Source organism: Trachypithecus francoisi, unplaced genomic scaffold, assembly GCF_009764315.1.
Source record: "Trachypithecus francoisi isolate TF-2019V2 unplaced genomic scaffold, Tfra_2.0 Lachesis_group5, whole genome shotgun sequence".
Classification (NCBI taxonomy): Eukaryota; Metazoa; Chordata; class Mammalia; order Primates; family Cercopithecidae; genus Trachypithecus; species Trachypithecus francoisi.
In genome coordinates this window covers 14,167,428-14,189,818 of record NW_022681470.1, presented here as the reverse complement: position 1 = coordinate 14,189,818, position 22,391 = coordinate 14,167,428, and the positions used below count along the sequence as shown (strand labels likewise).

The following is a 22,391-nucleotide window of genomic DNA, read 5'->3' as shown; positions in this document are numbered from 1 at the left end:
ATATAAAACATTCTCCACGTCCCAGGAGCTCCCCCACCCCATGTGCCCCTCCCTGATCATGTCTCCTTTCTCACCCTAGAGAGGAACATTTGTGATAACCATTTCTTAGCTTTTCTTTATAGTTTTACTACTTCTGACTGTATTTTAAACACTATAGTAGAGTTCTGCCCGTTTTTGAACTTTATGTAAGTGGAAACATTCTGTATTCCTTGGTTGCCTCAGTATGGCAATTCACCATGTTATTGTAGATAATCGTTTGTTTCTTTTTGTTGCTCTATTGCATTTCACAGTATGACTACCATAATTTATCCATTCTATTGATACAAGTTTGGGTTTTATAACGATTTCAGCTATTACAAAAATGCACATGTACAGGAAATTCTGTAGAGTTGCTGAGTCACAGTGAATGTGTATCTTCAATCTTACTAGATAATGCCACACTGTTTTCCCTGATTGTATCAATTTATGCTACCATAGTGTATGAGGATATTCGTTGCTTCTTCCTTAAAACTTGTTTCTGTCAGACTTAAAAATTTTTTTTGATCTGGTGTATGTCTAATAGTACTGCATTGTTATCTTCATATTCCTTTCTATAGTTACTAATGAGAATGTTGGTCCTTTCATATATTAGTCATTTGCATTTGGTGCTGTGCCTATTTAAGCTTTTTGCCCATTTTCAAAATGGGCAAGTCTATTTCTTATTGTTTTGTGTTATTTGCATATTCTGGGTACTAATTCTTTTTCACTCGCTTCATGGTATTATTTGGTAAACAAAAGTCCATTACTTTTATGTAGCCCAATATTTTTATGTATGTAATACATCTTTTTTTTTTTTTTTTGAGACAGAGTCTCGCCCTGTCGCCCAGGTTGGAGTGCAATGGCATGATCTCGGCTCACTGCAACCTATGCCTCCTGAGTGCAAGCAATTCTCCTGCATCAGCCTCCTGAGTAGTTGGGATTACAGGCACACACCACCATGTCCGGCTAATTTTTTTTGTCTTTATTAGAGACGGGGTTTCACCATGTTGGCCAGGCTGGTCTCGAACCCCTGACCTCATGATCTGCCTGCCTCAGCCTCCCATAGTGCTGGGACTACAGGCGTGAGCCACCGCGCCCGGCCACATCATTTGATAATTACTGAGCTTTTCCTTTATGGCTAAAAATTCCTCTTAACCTATGTCATAAATATTTTTTCTCATATAAGTCCACATAACTTATCTGAAATCCCTGGAGCCAGATGTTTGAAATATAGAACATTTTAAATATTAGAAGGCTAGTTTGAAACATACAACATATATTGTATAATATTCTCAACAAGAACTGGGACAGTACCCATAATGAAATACACTAATATTTCTACAGAAAAACATATGCAGTCACCTAAGTGATAACGTTAATAACAACTACAAAGAGTCTCATGTTACTTTAAGGCATATTTTTCATCAAATGAGTTCCAAAGTGGTATTTCAGAGGTTTGGGGATTTTACAATTAGTACAAAAGTTATGGTAGCCTTATTCAGTAAGAATGGAATTATTTCAAAGCTTTTAGCAACTTACTGGTGGAGCCATGTACCTGGGATTTGTGTGTATGAAGATTCTTCACTCTCATTCAAATTACTTAATGGTTTCTCTACTTTTGAGTCAGTTACTTGTTTTTCTTGAAATTTGTATAGTCATCTAAATCTTATTTGCACTAAATTGTTTACAAGATTATCGAACTTTTTTGATGTCTATAGTATTTCTAGTTTCCATTCTTGGTAAAGATTGTTGACATCCCTCCTTTTATAGCTATTAGATGTTTGCCAATTTTAATTAGTTTTTTCCCAAAAAAATCAGCTTTTGGTTTCTTTCAACCTATTCTATGCTGTGGTGTGCTAGTGAATTAGCTCCAAACATAAAACAAAATCCTGGCTTGTTTGTTGATTTCCGTAGTGTAAACAGTCCCATCATAGGTGACTTCAAGCTACTTATTTGATGTTATTGATCATGGAGTTGCCAAGAGGTGTGCACAATTGGCTCTCCCATGCCAGTACAGGCTGGCTGTGGTACACCACTGCTTTTATTTTCCATTTCATTAATTTCTGTTCTTAACATTATTTCTGTCCTTCTATTTTCTGTCTTATTTTGCTGTCCTTTTACTAACGTCTTGAAAAGGGATTTTCAGCTCAAGACTTTTCAGACTCTTCTAATATACTTAATTATGGCTATAAATGCCTCTCTAAGTGCTGCTTTAGTTTCATCCCACAGGTGTTGCTATTGTATTTTATGGTTCAGTTCAAAGTATTTTCTCAATACCATCGACTCTGTCTGTTATTCGAGTTGTTTTTACAGCTCTTTATTGATTTCTATCTTAAATGCACTGTAGTAAAAAATGAGAATTATTTCAATTTTCAAAATGTGTTGAGTTGCTTTATAACTAAGTATGTGGTTGACTGTGGTGATGTGTTGTGTCTGCTTTCAAAAAACTACATTCTGATTTTGGTCGTGTTGTTCTGTATATATTAATTGCGTCGTTTGTACATCATGTTATTCACATTTCCTATCTTCTTAATTTTTCTCTTGCTGGTCTTAACAATTAGTGAGAAAGGCCTGTGAAAATGACCCAATATGACCAGGCATTTTTTGTTCTTTCTAATTCTGTCGCTTCACTTTGTTTCGTATGTATTTTTCATTCGGTACATATAAATTTTAAATTTAAAACACATTTCCTTTTTAGACTCAGAAGTCATCTAAGACTCTTTCCTTTCCTTCCTTTTATATCCCATCAGTCATATTTAAAAGACATCTATATGTAAACCGACGTCAATAGACATGATGTAAAAGAAGGGGGTGGCTCTGGTAAAGCTAAAGTAACTTCGCCATTAGAGTGCATTAACTATGGGGGAAATACTTTCTTTCTTGCAGAACACATAGTTGGTGGTACTTAGCCTCACATCGCCACCCTGAAGTCTGCATATATTGAATTTGGAATGGCTCAAACTGCACTGAGTGCAAAATTGTAAATTGCTTATCTTATATAAACGTTTTAGAACTAGATGGTGGAACAGATGGCATCTATTAAGAGAACGGGGTGCCAAATGACTGACTATAAACACGCTTTTTAATAAAGATTCTGCTGAGATATTAACGCATATTTTCTAAAATTTTTATTTTTTCTTGTTCATTTTGTTTCTAAGATATTAACTCACGTATTAAAAATAACATCTCAAAACATTCGAAGCAACTCTCTTCATCCCTTTTAAAAATACCTTGCTGTTTCGGGGGTTAAAAAAAAAAGCCACAATACAAATAGGGAAGTAACAATACAAATATTTATTTTCCCAACTCCCCTGCCATGGGTTCGGGGACGTCACCGCCTCTTTCTGGGGCCCGTTTCATCCTTTTCTTTTAATCCAAGAAGCGATGGTGTTGTGCGCCTGTAGTCCCAACTACCTGGGAGGCAGGCTGAGGTGGGAGGATCTTTTGGGTCCAGGATTTTGAGGCTGCAGTAAACCGTGTTCTCACAACTGCACTCAAGACTGGGCGGAAGAGCGAGACCCTGTATCAAAAACAAAACAAAACGAGAACGTATCGCGGCTCTGCAACACTCCGTCCAGTTCTCGCACTCTCAGGTGCAAATTTCCACACAAAACCCTCGGCTCGCTTTGTCCCGCGGGACTAGCCCATTAAGCCTTCCGGGACAGTCTGTGCGACGATACATACGTATATACCCTGCTTGCCCTTGAAAGCCGGAAGTCAGTCCTACCGAGAAAAGCGAAACAGGAAGTCCCGCCCCTCTTTAGAATATAAATGGTAGCCCGGAAGGGTCAAAAGAGTCCGCGATTTCGCCGAGTGAATTGCTTTCTGCGGTTGGGGAGATCTACTCTTCTAGAGCTCGAGCCAGCGGGGCGACCCTGCGGTGGCAGGACTTGGCACCGCGCCCTCCACCGCCGGTTGGTGGCCTGCGTGACCCTTTCCTCTCGTCGACATCGGAAGGAAGCCAGACGTGGGCGGGCAGAGAGGTCGGCTCGCTGAGGGGTCCGGGTGGGGCGCGCATGGAGTATGGGCCCGGGAGGTCCCTTACTGTCCCCGAGCCACGGGTTCCTGTTGTGCAAAACGGCGTGGCACTCCAGTCATCTGCTTGGTGATTGTGGCCCCTGCACACCTGTTTCTACAGCGCTTAGGTTCGAACAGTAACCCTGTAAACTAGGCACTGCTGTCCCCGCTTTACTGGTGGGAAACGGCCTCGGGGAGAATAAATGAACTGCCCTAAGCGACTGGGACAGAGCCACAGTTCTCAGCCAGGCTTTCTTAGCCCACACTGCCGCCCCAGCAGGGATCAAATCACACAGTGTGAGATAAGCCTCAAGAGCGAGTGGTCTTATGCTGCCACCGAGAACTGATTGGGTTCAGTTGCATCATCAAAATCCCGAAGCATGGGGTTTTTTTTTTTTTTTTTTAGTTTTAAAGGAAGAGGAGAGTGAGTTTTCCTCTTTCCTTACCTTCTCTTCAGATTACAAAGTTCGTTGTTAATCTCAAATGTTATTTTGGCCAACAGCTTCATCCCAGTAGGAATGGCAGCCCCATCTATGAAGGAAAGACAGGTCTGCTGGGGGGCCAGAGATGAGTACTGGAAGTGTTTAGATGAGAACTTAGAGGATGCTTCTCAATGCAAGAAGTTAAGAAGCTCTTTCGAATCAAGTTGTCCCCAACAGTGGGTAAGTCACAGATGTGTTTCTCTTCCCTGTTAAGATACATCGAGCTTATACTGTGAGTGGTAGGCTGACATGAAGCACTCTCTGAGGCATGTCAATTAACAGTTTCTTTGAGGCACAGAGAAAACCTTGCCTGGTAATCCAGCCTTATTTGATGCATGTACATCAGGTAGATCTTTGGAGAATGTCAACTGACACATTAAAGAGCATTGAAAAACACAACAAACGTATGAACAATAACCAAAAAATTCCAGTTCATTTAACGGGTAGACTTTTCCAGGATCTTCTGAAGGGGTAGTATTTAATCTTGGGCAGGAGTTGGCAAAATTAATTGGCCTAGAGCTACTATCAGAAATAAAACATTCCCAGTTGCTCACCCAAAATCCTTTAAGTCATCATATACCCAAAATACAAAGAAAGGAGTTTGGTAAGTAGAAGAAAAAAAGGTTCATATGGTAGATTCTGTCTCCCTGACAGGCATTCAAGCACTGTATTCCCTGCCCTTAGTATGAGGGGGGATTGGAAAGGGGACTATTACTGAGGTTAGTAAGTGGCCATGTGTGCTAAGTGCTTGACATTTTCGTCTTCACCAATACCTGTTAAGATAGGTGCTGTTGGCTGGGCGTGGTGGCTCACGCCTGTAATCCCAGCACTTTGGGAGGCTGAGGCGGGCAGATCACGAGGTCAGGAGTTCAAGACCAGCCTGGCCAACATAGTGAAACCCCATCTCTACTAAAAATACAAAGACAAAAAAAATAGCTGGGCATGGTGGTATGTGCCTCTAATCCCAGCTACTCAGGAGTCTGAGGCAGGAAAATTACTTGAACCAGGACCCGGGAGGTGGAGGTTGCAGTGAGCCAAGATCACACCACTGCATTCCAGCATGGGCCACAGAGCAAGATGTTATTCTCTATCTCCAGAGGAGGCAACTGAAGTTCAGAGCATTGAAGTGACTCGCTTGTTATTACTCAGTGAATGGTAGAACTGTAGTTTTAAGGCAGTCCTAACTGGCTCATGTGGGATTTGAACTTGGATTTGTCTGTGCTTTTTCACTATCTTATGCTGCTCCAAAATATACTGTGTAGTTAGAAAACAGATAATTTTAGAGTTGGGGTGGTTTTAGGGGTTTTACCTTCTCATACCTCAAACCTTTAAGAGACTTTGAAGGAGGCCACAAAGAAGGCTGTGATGCAGGGAGGGGTCCGTATTGGTGGCTGAGCTGGGGATGAACACATTGAACAGAAATTACTTTATTTTTCTTTTCTTTAGTTTGTAGAGACAGGTTCTCAATCTGTCACCCTGGCTTGAGTGCAGTGGCGTGATCATAGCTCCCTGCAGCCTTGACCTCCTGGCCTCAAGCAGTCCTCCCGCCTAAACCTCCTAGGAAGCTGGCACTATAGGCATCTGGCACCATGCCTGGCTGATTATTTTTTTTTTTTTTTGAGATGGAGTCTTTCTCTGTTGCCCAGGCTGGAGTGCAGTGGCGTAATCCGGGCTCACTGCAAGCTCCACCTCCCGGGTTCATGCCATTCTCCTGCCTCAGCCTCCTGAGTAGCTGGGACTACAGGCGCCCGCCACCACGTCCAGCTAATTTTTTGTATTTTTAGTAGAGATGGGGTTTCACCGTGGTCTCAATCTCCTGACCTCATGATCCGCCCACCTCGGCCTCCCAAAGTGCTGGGATTATAGGCATGAGCCACCATGCCTGGCCACCTGGCTAATTTTTAAAAATATTTTGTGAAGACAGGATCTTAGTATGTTGCCCAGGCTGGTCTCAAACTCCTGGGCCCAAGTGATCTTCCCACCTTAACCTCCCAAAGCACTGGGATTAACAGGTGTTGAGTCACCACATCTGGCCAGACATTGCTTTAGATGAACTCTTCATCTGTAAAACCAGCCTGATACAGCCTATCGCATGGGATTGTTATGAAGACAAAATACATAACTTGACATGTAAACTGAAAACTGATCAATATGGGACTCTGATTGAATTAGATAATGATTCCAGCAGAAAATGTTGTACATCTGTAGTTTTCCTATTAGACAGATGCATTGAGAGGAACTCCAGGTTAAAGCTGGAGTTCCCCTTTGATCCCACTTTTATCCTCTCTCTCCTCCTGAAACCCACTGCTTTTTCTCCAACCTGATGGCTCCCACTCCCACACTTCCAGGGCAGCTTCCAGTCTGTGTGTCAGAAAGGGTTTTTACATCCAGCCATTTGGTTCTTGATGGTACATCTCTCCCACTCAAGCAGACTGGGTGCCATCCCCTGAGGCCCCAACCTCTCTCCGGGTCACTACGTCATAGTCACCGCTAACATAAATTGAGTACATCCTCTCTAGAGTCTACACACTTGAAATGTGTCATCTATCTTCTTTATCCTTCATGGAACTCTCTTAGCAGTTTTAGAGGTAAGGGCACATTGACATGAAGTCACTTGTAGTTACAGAGCCTGCATTTGAACTCAGTAGTCTGATTCCAGACCCCACATACTTCTCCGTGTGTCTACTGTGCAAGAACAGGATCCGTGAAAATAGCTTGCACAAGTCTCATGTTGTTTTAGAAACTGAGTTATAATTCAAGTCTACTTAAATACAAAAGCTCTGTCTCCTTGGGTCCCTTTACAGTTCTCTCACCCAGTTTCTTCATTCATGTCTAGCAGCCACGACTCTTTGAAATGCCGTCCTGTGAGTGTGCTAAATGCCCGTGTTCATTAGAGCTCCTTTCTCTGCTACTCACTCGTCTAAGGCAATCCTGTTTACAGCCATGGCTTGAAGTCCCAGCTTATGTGTTGATACCCATGTTAGCCCAGGCTGTCATAACCAAATACCTTACAGAAATTTATTTCTCACACTTTTGGAGGCTTGAGATCTGAGATCAGGATGCCAGCATGGTCAGTTTCTAATGAGGGCCCTCCTCCTGGCTTGTAGACAGCCACCTTCTTGCTGTGTTCTCACCCAGCAGAGAAGAGAGAGAGAGAGGTCCAATCTCTTCCTCTCTTTTTTTTTTTTAAGACAGAGTCTCACTCTGTCGCCCAGGCTGGAGTACAGTAAGCTGAGATCATGCCACTATACTCCAGCCTGGGCAGCACAGCAAGACTCTGTTTTTTTTTTGTTTTTTTTGTTTAAAAAAAAAAAATGTGTTTAAGGGACAGGAAGAATAGTAAAAGTTAGAGCCAAGAGATGGGAGGCCAGGGAGGTACTTTTTAATTTTTTTTTTTTTTTTTTTTGAGACCGGTCTCACTCTGTTGCCCAGGCTGGAGTGCAGTGGTGTGATCTTTGCCATGTTGCCCAGGCTGGTCTTGAACTCCTGGACTCAAGCAATCTGCCCATCTCAGCCTCTCAAAGTGCTGGGATTATGATGTGAGCCACTGTGCCCGACCATGGTTGGTGCTTTTACTCTTAGTAATACAGAAAGCCATTGGAGAGCTCTGGGTTTAAGAGTAAGGAGGGAAATGAGGCCATGAGAGGGATGACAATCAGTGGAAAGGTGGTGGGACTGATGGGCTATTGGCACTAAGTCCAAGAGAGAATGTTCGTAGGGGTTGGAGAATGGGATTCTCACAATTGGAATTATGGAAGAGTTGTATTTGTTATGAGGACAAGATACAAGCTTTGATCCTGGGAGTAAGGTAGGTTGGAGGATGAGATCATTGAAGAGGTCAAGGAACTGAGAGGCCATGGTATTGAAAAGATCAGTATGCGGACATTGAAATTACCCACGAGTTGTGACCTGAGTATTGTTGGAGAAAATGATGGTGTTTTAGTCCGTTTTTTTACTGCTATAAAGAACTGCCTGACACTGGTTAATTTATAAAGGAAAGAGGTTTAATTGACTCACAGTTCAGCATAGCTGGGGAGGCCTCAGGAAACTTAGAATCATGGTGGAAGGTGAAGGGGAAGCAAGGCACCTTCTTCACAAGGCGGCAGGAAGGAGAAGTGCCAGACAAAGGGGGAAGAGCCACTTATAAAACCACCTGATCTTATGAGAACTCACTCACTTTCACCAGAACAGCATGGGAGAAACTACCCGGTGATTCAACCTTCACCTGGTCTCTCCCTTGACACGTGGCAATTATGGGGATTACAATTCAAGATGAGATTTGGGTGGGGACACAAAGCCTAACCATATCAGGTGGTGACCTGCAAAGTTGTAGATGACTGTAACAAAGAAGGGAAGCAGATAATATAGTAAATTATTCCCATTGACTTCTGCAACATTTGACAGTGATAGCCCATTTCCCATTTACACCCATTTTCTTCTGCAACACTGTTCTTTCTTAGTGCATAACTGAGTTATTTCTCCGCCTCCCCTTCACTGTCGGTTCTTTGCTCGCTGTTCACCTGTACTCTCTTTTCAAGTATTACCTTGTCAAAGTCCTACCCAACTGCCATAGAATAAAAGCTGAAAAGTTTTTCCAGAGATATGTGTGCATAAGTGTGGGGAGGCACACGGGAGGGCAAGAAAATGGAAATATCTTTTGAGTGCAATCTGAATGAGACGCTTTGTTTTTGTTGCCTTTAATTTTCATTCAGTCTTGTGAGGTACTGTTGGATCTGTTTTATACAATAGGAACTAAGGCTCAGAAAGGTAAAATAATGTCTTAGACCAGCCAACCAGTAAAGTAGTAGAGAGAGGATTTGAATGTCTGTGATTTCAAAATTTGGATCTTTTATTTAGCTGATGTTACAGCCACGAAATAAAGATAAAAATAGTACCACGAAATTGGGATTTAGAATGAATAATTCTATCCCAAAACACCACAAATACATGCTTATTACAAAATAAATATGCCATACAACTGATATGCTAGCTGTTACAAAAACAAATTAGTTCTCTCTAGTACTCACATATCTATTTTATAGCACTCATCAGTGTGACTTGTATAATGGTCCTATTGAAAGTCTTCTGGGATTACAGGCGTGAGCCACCACTCCCAAGGCAGGTGGATCACCTGAGGTCAGGAGTTCGAGACCAGCCTGGCCAACATGGCGAAACCCTTCTCTATTAAAAATGCAAAAATTAGCCCAGCATGGTAGTGCGTGCCTATAGTCCCAGCTACTTGGGAGGCTGAGGCAGGAGAATCACTGGAACCCGGTAGGCAGAGGTTGCAGTGAGTTGAGATCACGCCACAGCACTTCAGCTTGGGTGACAGAGTGAGACTGTGTCTCAAAAAAAAAAAAAGGCCGGGCGCGGTGGCTCAAGCCTGTAATCCCAGCACTTTGGGAGGCCGAGACGGGCGGATCACGAGGTCAGGAGATCAAGACCATCCTGGCTAACACGGTGAAACCCCATCTCTACTAAAAATACAAAAAATTAGCCGGGCGAGGTGGCGGGCGCCTGTGGTCCCAGCTACTCAGGAGGCTGAGGCAGGAGAATGGCATGAACCTGGGAGGCGGAGGTTGCAGTGAGCTGAGATCCGGCCACTGCACTCCAGCCCAAGTGACAAAGCAAGACTCCGTCTCAAAAAAAAAAAAGGCTCCTATTCCTAAATTAGGAGCAGGGATCAGGCCTGTCATTCTAGCATCATCTAACAAAGTTCCACAAACAGAGCAACCAAATATCCAAGATCTGTGATCTTAATATCAAATTCACATATTGTCTTTTTTTTCTATAAAACTTTGAAATGTCTCAGAGATCCCAGTATTTTGGCATTCACACTACTGTCCCGGGTCTTACTCAGTGGTTTAGAGACCACTCGCTTATGTGTATACACTATTTCTCAATGAATCCTTCTTGATTCATTAGCCTTTTAGAGAAAGGACCATGTGTTGAGGGTCTGAGGCTGTTTGAAAGAGAAGGTGAGGGCTAGGGAGGAGAGCTTTCCAGGCAGAATGTGATACTATGCAAAGGCATGGAATCAGGATGCACAGGAAATGAGCATGGGGCAGTTCTGTAGGACAAACAGTTCAGTGACTGCTGGTAAATTCAGAGAGGATGGACATGTGGCCTGGGATGAAGCCATCCGTGGCCTTGTTTGTCTTACAAACCTTAAAGGCAATATGAATACCTTAAAAGATCTTCAAACAAGCAAATGACCTGATCAAATCTGGGTTTCAGAAAGATTATACTCTGGCAGCCTGGGACAGGTGGATTAACGATGGTTGAGCCTGGAAATAGAGAAGCCAGTGAAAGAGCTGTTACAACAACCCAAGTGAGAAATGATGAGGATTTGCGCTGGGGCAGTGAAGAGGAGAGAAGAGATCTAAGTGTCTAGGTGGATGTGATGTCTTCATTGAAATAGGTATTAGAGGAGAAACATGTTTGGAGAGGAGCAAAGTTCTGGACAAGTTGGGACTGCAGTGTCAGTAGGACCTCTAAATGGCATTGTCTTAGGCAGTTGGAGATGTGACAGGAGATGCAAACATCTATTAATTTGTCACAAAAACGTTAAGGGCATTGTCCACTTCTTCCTTTGGGATCCTTTATATAACATCCATCCTAGCCCAATCAGCCGGAGACCACCAGGGATGCATCTGTAGTCTGATTTGTGAATGCTTATAACCAGGAAGACCACACACCAGAGGAACTGTGGACATCTCACCAATAAAGAAAAAGAGAGTTGTTGGAAGTTTAGGGGAAGAATGGAGTTTAGGTAAAATTTAAATGAAATGGTGTTTTGACAGCCTCAGTACAAAGCATAGGTGTCATCATCAGCTCTGGATTGAAAAATGGACGAGGGTTTTCTTCTTTGAAGTTAAAAGATGGAGTGTCATGTTCATGTTGAGAAATGTTATTTGACATTCTGAAGCTGAGTTGGAGATCAAGGCTGCTTCTGTGTCAAGGTGCCTTAGATCTTCTAGACAAAAGTGGGATGTTTCCTTCTTACAGGTAAGACTTCAAACAGCAAATTTCTAGTAGTTGAGGATTTTAGAAAACAAGATTTCTCAGTGAATAAGAAAGCAGTAGTCACTCAAATAACGGATCTATTAGCAGCACACTCCGTGGCTGTAGTACGCCCTCGGGAGACATGTTTCCTTTCAGCTAACTTTGTATGTCTGTTATCCCAGCTTGATTGATACAGGGCAGGGCAGATTTTTACATTTGCAGTCCAAGCTAATTTTTACTTACAAGCACCACTGAAATATTTAAGAATTAAATCCTAAGAAAGGCTAGTGTTTTGTAGTCTGACAATGAAGATGAATTTAGAGTTGGTAAGAAAAATGGTCCAGGCTCGGCATGGTGGCTCACTCCTGTAAATCCCAGCACTTTGGGAGGCCTAGGCAGGTGGATCACTTGAGGTCAGGAGTTCGAGACCAGCCTGGCCAACATGGCAAAACCCCATCACTACTAAAAATACAAAAAAAGTAGCCAGGCATGGTAGCAGGTGCCTGTAATTGCAGCTACTTAGGAGGCTGAGGCCAGAGAATAGCTGGAACCTGGGAGGCGGAGGTTGCAGTGAGCTGAGATTGCGCCACTGTACTCCAGCCTGGGTGACACAGCAAGATTCTCTGTCTCAAAAAAAAAAAAAAAAAGAAGAAGAAGAAGAAAGAAAAAATGGTCCAATGTGTTCACATCTGAAGCCTTCTGACGTACCTGAGAGCTCTCTGTGGCCTCGGAACTTGCCTGCAAGCCTGACCTGTGTGCACATGGGTCCATTTCTTGAGAAGGTCCCTGGGTTATTCAAATTCTCAACATGGTCTAAAACCCAAAAAGGATTAGAAGTCACTGGTCTACACTCTCCTCAGAGACGTATTCATCAAATGCCTCAATTGAAAATGATTCTAGAATATAAATCACTTAAATTTATGTTGAATAATGTGTTACATTTAAATCTGTGCTTTTGCTTATCTACGCTGCATAACTTGCCCTTATTTCAAATCCTTTTTTTTTTCAACAGATAAAATATTTTGATAAAAGAAGAGACTACTTAAAATTCAAAGAAAAATTTGAAGCAGGACAATTTGAGCCTTCGAAAACAACTGCAAAATCCTAGGTTATTCATAAAGATTGAAAGTCTTCTTTCTGGACATTAAAAAAAGCTCCACTGACTATGGGACAGTAGTAGTTTAAATGATAGTGAACCTCAATACTTGTTCCCTGTATCCGACACTTGATAATTAAGATGATCAAGAACCAGATCTGTGAAGAATTGAAATATAATGGTATTTAGTAAGAAATCTCTTTTTAAGAAAAAAAGTAAAACCTGTTATAAACACATGTGCTTTTTTCTTTTTTTTTAATTAGAGGATGGATGGTACGCAGATGAAATTTATAATATACACAGAAGTGAAATAAATGGGAGTTAGCATTTTAATGCAGGCAAGAGCTACTACAACAGCCCAAGTGAGAAACGATGAGGGTTTGTGGAAGGTTTATAAGGAAGAAGGGTGAACTTAAAATATACAAGTAAAATAATAAAAGCCATCTATAAAAAAGCCCATAGCTAATATCACACTTAATGTTGGGACAGTAACTGGATGTCTAGCTAGTTCAGTGAGACAAAAAAGAAAAAGCATACACACTGGGAAGGAAGAACTAAAACCAGCTCTACTCACATGTAATACTATCTTACAGAATGTACCAATGGATGCACAGAAAGAGCTCCTAGAACTACAAGACAATCACAGAAACGTTGCAGGAAACAAGGACAATATACATAAGGAAAACTATATTCCTATATACCAGCAATAAACAATTGGAATTTTAAAAATACCATTTGTGAATAGCACCAAAAAAAAATTAAAGGAATACTTAGGTATAAATATAATATATGGAGGCCTGTATGCTGAGAACTAGAAAACACTTGGAAGGAGACTACATCAAATTAAATCGAGAGGCATACAGTTGGCGCTCTGCGGGTTCTGCATCCATGGATTCAACCCCGAACAAAAAATATTCAGGAAAAGGAAAAACAAAAGAGTAAAAATAATAAAAATTTAAAAATCGAGTGTAACACCTATTTACATAGCATTTACATTGTATTAGGTATTATAAGTAATCGAGATGATTTAAAGTACAGGCATACCTCAAAGATATTGCAGGTTTGGTTACAGACCACTGCATTAAAGTGAGTATCACAATAGAGTGGGTTACACAAATGTTTTGGTGTTCCAGTACACATAAAAGTTATGTTTATATTGTTGTCTAGTAAATGTGCAATAGCATTGTCTACTTAATGTATATACCTTAATTTTAAAATACTTTATTACTAAAAAATGCTAAAGATTCTCGGAGCCTTCAGCGAGTTGTCATCCTTTTGCTGGTAGAGGGTCTTGCCTCGAGGTTAATGGCTGCAGACTGATCAGGGTAGGGGTGTGGTTGCTGAAGTTTGGGGTGGCTGTGGCAATTTCTTAACAATTAAGTTTGCTGTATTGATTGACTCTTCATTTCACAAAAGATTTCTCTGTAGCATGCAATACTGTTTGATAGTATTTTACTTGTAGCAGAACTACTTCCAAAATTGGAGTCAATTCTCTTAAACCCTGCTGCTGCTTTATCACCTGAGTGTATGTCATATTCTAAATGCTTTGTTATTTCAACACTATTCACAGCATCTTCACCAGGAATAGGTTCCATCTCAAGAAATCATTTTCTTTGCTCATATCCATAAGAAGCAACTTCTCATCCACTCAAGATAATGAGATTGCAGCAAATGGCAAATGTCACATCAGGCTTTTTTTTTTTTTTTTTTTTTTTTGAGACAGGGTCTCACTCTGTCACTCAGGCTGGAGTGCAATGGTGCGATCTCGGCTCACTGCAACCTCTGCTTCCCGGGTTCAAGCGATTCTTCCACGACAGCCTCCCGAGTAGCTGGGACTATAGAGGCGTACCACACCTGGCTAATTTTTGTATTTTTTGGTAGAGATGGGGTTTTACCATGTTGGTCAGGCTGGTCTCAAACTCCTCACCTCAAGTGATCTGCCCACCTTGACCTCCCAATGCTAGGATTATAGGCATGAGCTACCGCACCTGGCCAGACTTCACTTCTAATTCTAGTTCTTTTGTTATTTCCACCACATCTGCAGTTCCTTCCTTTGACCTGAAGTCACCTGCTGCCTTGTTAGCCCCTAACAAGTTGCCTGTCCTTTAAAACTTTGAAGCCAGGCATTGACTTCTCTCTAGCTCTGAAAGTCCTAGATGACGTCCTCTTCCAAAAGAAGGCTGTTTCATCTACACGGAAAATCTGTGTGTGTCGCCACCTTCATCAGTGATCTTGGCTAGATCCGGATGATTCGCTGCAGCTTCTGCATGAGCACTTGCTTCTTCACCTTGCACTTTTTTGGAGATAGCTTCTTTCCTCACACTTCATTAACCAATGTCTGCTAGCTTCACAGTTTTCTGCTGTAGCTTCCTTACCTCTCAGCCTTTATAAAAATGAAGACAATTAGGGCTTTAGTCTGGATAAGGCTTTGGCTTAAGGGAATATTGTGGCTGGTTTGATCGTCTATCCAGAAGAACTTTCTCCATATCAGCAATAAGATTTTCACTTTCTTATGTGTTCACTGGAGTAGCACTTTTAATTTCAAGAACTTTTCCTTTTGCATTCACAACTTGGCTAAGCATTTGGTGCAAGAGGCCTAGCTTTTGGCCTGTGTCAGCTTTTGACATGGCTTCCTCACTAAGCTCTTTCATTTCTAGCTTTTGATTTAAAGCCAGAGACATGCCACTCTTCCTTTCACTTGAGCACTTTAGAGGCCATCAATAGTGTTATTAATTGGCCTAATTTCAATATTGTTGTCTCAGGGAATAGGGAGACCTGAGGAGAAAGAGAGATGACAGTCAGTGAGAGGAGCGGTCAGAACACACCCTTTTTTTTTTTTTTTTTTTTTTTTTTTTGAGACAGAGTCTTGCTCTGTCACCAGGCTGGAGTGCAGTGGCACAATCTCAGCTCACTGCAACCTCTGCCTCCTGGGTTCAAGTGATTCTCCTGCCTCAGCCTCCTGAGTAGCTGGGACTACAGGCACGTGCCACCACGCACAGTTAATTTTTGTATTTTCAGTAGAGAGGGGTTTCACCATGTTGGCCAGGCTGGTTGCAAACTCCTGGCCTCAAGGGATCCGCCCACTTCGACCTCCCAAAGTGCTGGGATTACAGGCGTGAGCCACGGCACCCGGCCAGAACACACATTTATCAATTAAGTTCACCGTCTTATATGGGTGCAGTTTGTGGCACCCCAAAGCAATTATAAAAGTAACATCAAAGATCACTGATCACAGATCACCATAACAGATAAAGCAATGAAAACATTTGAAATACTGTGAGAATTAGCAAAACCTAACAGAGAGACACACGCTGCTGAGAAAATGGCACAGATAGATTTGCTTGACACAGGGTTGCCACAAGCCTTCAATTTGTAAAAAATGCATTATCTGTGAAGCACAATAAAATGAGGTATGCCTGTATAAGGGAGGATATGTATAGATTATATGCAAATACTATACCATTTTATATAAGAAACTTGAGCATCTGCAGATTTTAGTATCTGCAGAGAGTCTTGGAGCCAATCCATCATGGATACTGAGGGATGAATGTACTGCGTTCATGGATTAGAAGACTCACTATTGTTAAGATATGTTTAAATTCTCTCCAATCTGATCTATAGGTTCAATACAACCCCAACCAAAACCTGAATAAGCTTTTTTGTAGATATTGACAAGCTGATTCTAAAATTTATATGGAAAAGTGAAGGAACTAAAATAGTCAATTCTAAAAAGAACAAAGTTGGAGGATTCGCATTACTTGATTTCGAGACTTATTTGAAAGGTATAGTAATCAACAGTATGGTATGGGCAATACGAAAGATAACAGTTTAATGGAACAATAGAGACCCATACAAATAGTCAACCGTGTCTGGACAGAAGTACAAAGGCATTTCAACACAGAAAGGATCATCTTTTCAACAAATAGTGCTAGAAAAATTGGGTTTCCAAACCCACCAAAAAAGAAACTTTAACATCCCCACGCTTTGTACAAAAATTAACTCAAAATGGATCATAGATCTAAATGTAAAAAGTAAAACTATAAAACTTGTAGAAGAAAATATGAAGAAGTACTGCATGATCTTGTGTTTGGAAATGAATTTTCAGATAAAGCATCAAAAGCACAACCCATACAAGTAAAAGCTAAGTTGGACTTTATCAAAACTAAAAACTTTTGCTCTGCAAAAGATACTCTTAAAATAATGAAGATAAATTACAGACTGAGAGACAATATTTGCAAATCATGTTTTATGAGGAACTTGTATCCAGAATAAATCTTGTAATTCTCAAAATAAGAAAATCCAGTTTAAAAGATAAGATTTTGTACATCTCAGAAGGTATACTCTAAAAAATATATGAAAAGATGCTCCACATTATTAAACATTAGAGTAATGCAAATTAATACCACAATGATATAATCACTACACACCTATTAGAGTGGCTTAAATTAAAAAGTTGACAACACCAAGTGCTGATGAGGATGCAGAGCAACAGTCATTCTCTGCTGCTGGAAATGCAAAAAATAAAGCCCCTTTGGAAAATAGTTTTTTACAGTTAAACATACACGTACCTTATGACCCAGTAATCACACTCCTAGGTATTTCACCAAATAAACTGAAAACAAGACCTGTATATGAATATTTATTCAAAGTAGCTTTATTCATAATCACCAAAACCTTGAAACAACCAGATGCCTAAAACAGAGGAGTGGATAAACTGTGATACATCTACGCCACGGGATACCACTCAGCAATAAGGAAAAATGAACTTCTGATTCACACATCATAGATGAGCTTTAAATGCACTTTCCTATGTGAAGAAGCCAGATCCGAAAGGCTACATAGTATATGCTGCCATTCATAAGATTCTGGCATAGGTGAAACTGAAGAATAGAGAACAGATCAGTGGTTACCAATGGTTGGGATGAGGAAAGGCGTTGACCATGAAGGGGTTACACAAGTAAACTTTGGGTGACAAAACTGTTCTCTATGGCACTGTGGTGACAGATCCATGAGTTCACACTTGTCAAAACCCAGACTGTGCACTACAAAGAGTGATCCTGAATGCACATTAAAATAAAATCAATCGGCCGGGTGCAGTGGCTCAAGCCTGTAATCCCAGCACTTTGGGAGGCCGAGACGGGTGGATCACGAGGTCAGGAGATCGAGACCATCCTGGCTAACACGGTGAAACCCCGTCTCTACTAAAAAATACAAAAAACTAGCCGGGCGAGGTGGCGGGCACCTGTAGTCCCAGCTACTCGGGAGGCTGAGGCAGGAGAATGGCGTAAACCCGGGAGGCGGAGCTTGCAGTGAGCTGAGATCCGGCCACTGCATTCCAGCCCGGGCGACAGAGCGAGACTCCGTCTCAAAAAAAAAAAAAAAAAAAAAATCAACCAGGATATTGAGGGGATTACAATATGGAATGCAGGTTGTGATGAGTCTAGTTGTATTATAAAATACATGACATAACCCTTTTCAAAGAGGTGGGTAAGAAAGGGACTGACCTAAGTAACTGGAAAATGGTGTTTTGACCAGATACTGTAAGGCTATGGGCAAAAAAAACTGTATGCAGTTGCTAAATTTGCAATTCTGAAACTATGTTCATATTAGGATTGAACAAATAAGTAAATATAGATAATGAGAACCAGGTCTATGTCAGAAAAAGCAGGTAAAAGCAAGAGGTGAATGTTAGAATGAATCCTGTGGTGCTGGATTGGTATCAGAGATATCAGTACAAAGTCACGTTTATGTTCACCTGTCTAGATTGATAAAGGCAGAAACATCTATAGATATGTACCTACATGGGTTGGTAGACATACACAGATCCCCTAGCTCCATCCACTGACAGGGCTTGTAATTTGCATAGCGTCCAAGTATTCCCCCAAATATGAATTACTGTGGTAATTTTAACAAGGGCCCTTGAATTCTTTGATACTCCTCCCCACCACAGAGTTTACATTCCTTACCCTTTAGTATAGACTGGGCTTAGTGACTCACTTTTTTCTTTTTTTCCTGAGATGGGAGTCTCCCTCTGTTGCCCCAGCTGGAGTGCAGTGGCGCGGTCTTGGCTTACTACAAGCTCCGCCTCCTGGGTTCACACCATTCTCCTGCCTCAGCCTCCTGAGTAGCTGGGACTACAGGTGCCCACCACCACATCCGGCTAATTTTTTGTAGTTTTAGTAGAGACAGGGTTTCACCGTGTTAGCCAGGATGGTCTTGATCTCCTGACCTCGTGATCCGCCCGCCTCGGCCTTCCAAAGTGCTAGGATTACAGGCGTGAGCCACTGCGCCCAGCCTAGTCACTCACTTTTAACAGACTGAGGAAGGGGACAGGTAGCAGCTTCAGAGAAGAATGTGGCAAGCGCAGCCTTCACCCGATGATGGGGGTGGTCCATCTTGCTAGTGCCATGCGCCATCTAACACGATGCGATGGGAAGGCACCTGACCACGGGCATGTTCTTCCTTAAAACCCACAACCTCAGTCTAATGAGAAAACACAAATTATGGGACATTCACAGAATACTTGACCAGTACTCTTCAAAAGTGCCCAGGTCATGAAAGACAAGGAAAGACTGAAGATCTGTCAGAGATATGAGGAGACTAAGGGGACATGCAATGTGGTATCCTGGGTTGGCTCCTGGGGCAGAAAACAGAGTGGAAAACAGAGTGGAAAATGGGATACCTGAATGAAGCCTATAGACTAGTGAAGAGAACCACTATCAATGGTTAGTTTCTTAGTTTTGATGAAGGTTACCATGGTTATTAAGATCACATTAGAGGCATGTGGGTAAAAGGTGTATGAAAACTTTGTGTACTGTCTTTGCAACCCTTCTGCAAAAGTTATTTCTAAAGAAAACTACAGAAGAGAATATTTACAGGTAATGGACTCAAATTTAAATATTATTAAAAAGGACCCAGATATAATTGAAGTTCATTGCTGGGGAGTGATCAATAGTTATAAATAATTAAGTAATAAATGCCAGAGAAAAAAATCAAAAGAACAGAAACAATCAACACTTATAGGTTCCATTCTGTTTCGATAATGATATACAGGAGTAATTCAATTCCTTCTTTTTTTTTTTTTTTTTTAATTATACTTTAAGTTCTAGGATACATGTGCATGACGTTTATATCATGTATAACTCCCCAATGCAATCCCTCCCTCCTCCCCCCTCCCCATGATAGGCCCCAGTGTGTGATGTTCCCCTTCCCAAGTCCAAGTGATCTCATTGTTCAGTTCCCACCTATGAGTGAGAACATGCGGTGTTTGGTTTCTCTTCTTGTGATAGTTTGCTAAGAATGATGGTTTCCAGCTGCATCCATGTCCCTACAAAGGACGCAAACTCATCCTTTTTTATGGCTGCATAGTATTCCATGGTGTATATGTGCCACATTTTCTTAATCCAGTCTGTCACAGATGGACATTTGGGTTGATTCCAAGTCTTTGCTATTGTGAATAGTGCCGCAATAAACATACGTGTGCATGTGTCTTTATAGTAGAGTAATTTATAATCCTTTGGGTATATACCCAGTAGTGGGATGGCTGGGTCATATGGTACATCTAGTTCTAGATCCTTGAGGAATCGCCATACTGTTTTCCATAATGGTTGAACTAGTTTACAATCCCACCAACAGTGTAAAAGTGTTCCTATTTCTCCACATCCTCTCCAACACCTGTTGTTTCCTGACTTCTTAATGATTGCCATTCTAACTGGTGTGAGATGGTATCTCATTGTGGTTTTGATTTGCATTTCTCTGATGGCAAGTGATGATGAGCATTTTTTCATGTGTCTGTTGGCGGTATGGATGTCTTCTTTTGAGAAATGTCTGTTCATATCCTTTCCCCACTTTTTGATGGGGTTGTTTGTTTTTTTCTTGTATATTTGTTTGAGTTCTTTGTAGATTCTGGATATTAGCCCTTTGTCAGATGAGTGGGTTGCAAAAATTTTCTCCCATTCTGTAGGTTGCCTGTTCACTCTGATGGTAGTTTCTTTAGCTGTGCAAAAGCTCTTTAGTTTAATTAGATCCCATGTGTCAATTTTTGCTTTTGCTGCCGTTGCTTTTGGTGTTTTAGACATGAAGTCCTTGCCCATGCCTATGTCCTGAATGGTACTACCTAGATTTTCTTCTAGGGTTTTTATGGTATTAGGTCTAACATTTAAGTCTCTAATCCATCTTGAATTAATTTTCGTATAAGGGGTAAGGAAAGGATCCAGTTTCAGCTTTCTACTTATGGCTAGCCAATTTTCCCAGCACCATTTATTAAATAGGGAATCCTTTCCCCATTTCTTGTTTTTCTCAGGTTTGTCAAAGATCAGATGGCTGTAGATGTGTGGTATTATTTCTGAGGACTCTGTTCTGTTCCATTGGTCTATATCTCTGTTGTGGTACCAGTACCATGCTGTTTTGGTTACTGTAGCCTTGTAGTATAGTTTGAAGTCAGGTAGCGTGACGCCTCCAGCTTTGTCCTTTTGACTTAGGATTGTCTTGGCAATGCGGGCTCTTTTTTGGTTCCATATGAACTTTAAAGCCGTTTTTTCCAATTCTGTGAAGAAAGTCATTGGTAGCTTGATGGGGATGGCATAGAATCTATAAATCACCTTGGGCAGTATGGCCATTTTCACGATATTGATTCTTCCTATCCATGAGCATGGTATGTTCTTCCATTTGTTTGTGTCCTCTTTGATTTCACTGAGCAGTGGTTTGTAGTTCTCCTTGAAAAGGTCCTTTACATCCCTTGTAAGCTGGATTCCTAGGTATTTTATTCTCTTTGAAGCAATTGTGAATGGAAGTTCATTCCTGATTTGGCTCTCTGCTTGTCTGTTACTGGTGTATAAGAATGCTTGTGATTTTTGCACATTAATTTTGTATCCTGAGACTTTGCTGAAGTTGCTTATCAGCTTAAGGAGATTTTGGGCTGAGACAATGGGGTTTTCTAAATATACAATCATGTCATCTGCAAACAGGGACAATTTGACTTCTTCTTTTCCTAACTGGATACCCTTGATTTCTTTCTCTTGCCTGATTGCCCTAGCCAGAACTTCCAACACTATGTTGAATAGGAGTGGTGAGAGAGGGCATCCCTGTCTTGTGCCAGTTTTCAAAGGGAATTTTTCCAGTTTTTGCCCATTCAGTATGATATTAGCTGTGGGTTTGTCATAAATAGCTCTTATTATTTTGAGGTACGTTCCATCAATACCGAATTTATTGAGCGTTTTTAGCATAAAGGGCTGTTGAATTTTGTCAAAAGCCTTTTCTGCATCTATTGAGATAATCATGTGGTTCTTGTCCTTGGTTCTGTTTATACGCTGGATTACGTTTATTGATTTGCGAATGTTGAACCAGCCTTGCATCCCAGGGATGAAGCCCACTTGATCATGGTGGATAAGCTTTTTGATGTGCTGCTGAATCCGGTTTGCCAGTATTTTATTGAGGATTTTTGCATCGATGTTCATCAGGGATATTGGTCTAAAATTCTCTTTTTTTGTTGTGTCTCTGCCAGGCTTTGGTATCAGGATGATGTTGGCCTCATAAAAAGAGTTAGGGAGGATTCCCTCTTTTTCTATTGATTGAAATAGTTTCAGAAGGAATGGTACCAGCTCCTCCTTGTACCTCTGGTAGAATTCAGCTGTGAATCCATCTGGTCCTGGACTTTTTTTGGTGGGTAGGCTATTAATCGTTGCCTCAATTTCAGAGCCTGCTATTGGTCTATTCAGGGATTCAACTTCTTCCTGGTTTAGTCTTGGGAGAGTGTAAGTGTCCAGGAAATTATC

General features: G+C 41.3%; 1 protein-coding gene and 1 long non-coding RNA gene across 4 annotated transcripts; one reads left to right on the top strand and one right to left on the bottom strand.

The window, feature by feature from the left end:
* Positions 1-3,130: 3,130 nt before the first annotated feature.
* LOC117076772 lies at positions 3,131-3,860 on the bottom strand. The gene is made up of 2 exons (XR_004434471.1): positions 3,703-3,860; positions 3,131-3,538 (listed from the first exon to the last, which is right to left on the bottom strand). It is a non-coding gene; the product is annotated as an uncharacterized LOC117076772 (long non-coding RNA).
* Positions 3,754-12,856, top strand: LOC117076771 (cytochrome c oxidase assembly factor 6 homolog). 3 transcript variants are annotated; one of them, XM_033200622.1, is made up of 3 exons: positions 3,754-4,001; positions 4,538-4,697; positions 12,535-12,856. In XM_033200622.1, the coding sequence occupies exons 1-3, from the start codon at positions 3,790-3,792 to the stop codon at positions 12,628-12,630; spliced, it is 468 nt and encodes a 155-aa protein (XP_033056513.1). In that variant the 5' UTR covers positions 3,754-3,789; the 3' UTR covers positions 12,631-12,856. The 3 variants fall into 3 exon arrangements, with proteins under 3 accessions (XP_033056513.1, XP_033056514.1, XP_033056515.1); XM_033200623.1 differs by having other exon boundaries at positions 3,882-4,023; XM_033200624.1 differs by lacking the exon at positions 3,754-4,001 and adding an exon at positions 4,030-4,163.
* Positions 12,857-22,391: the final 9,535 nt, after the last annotated feature.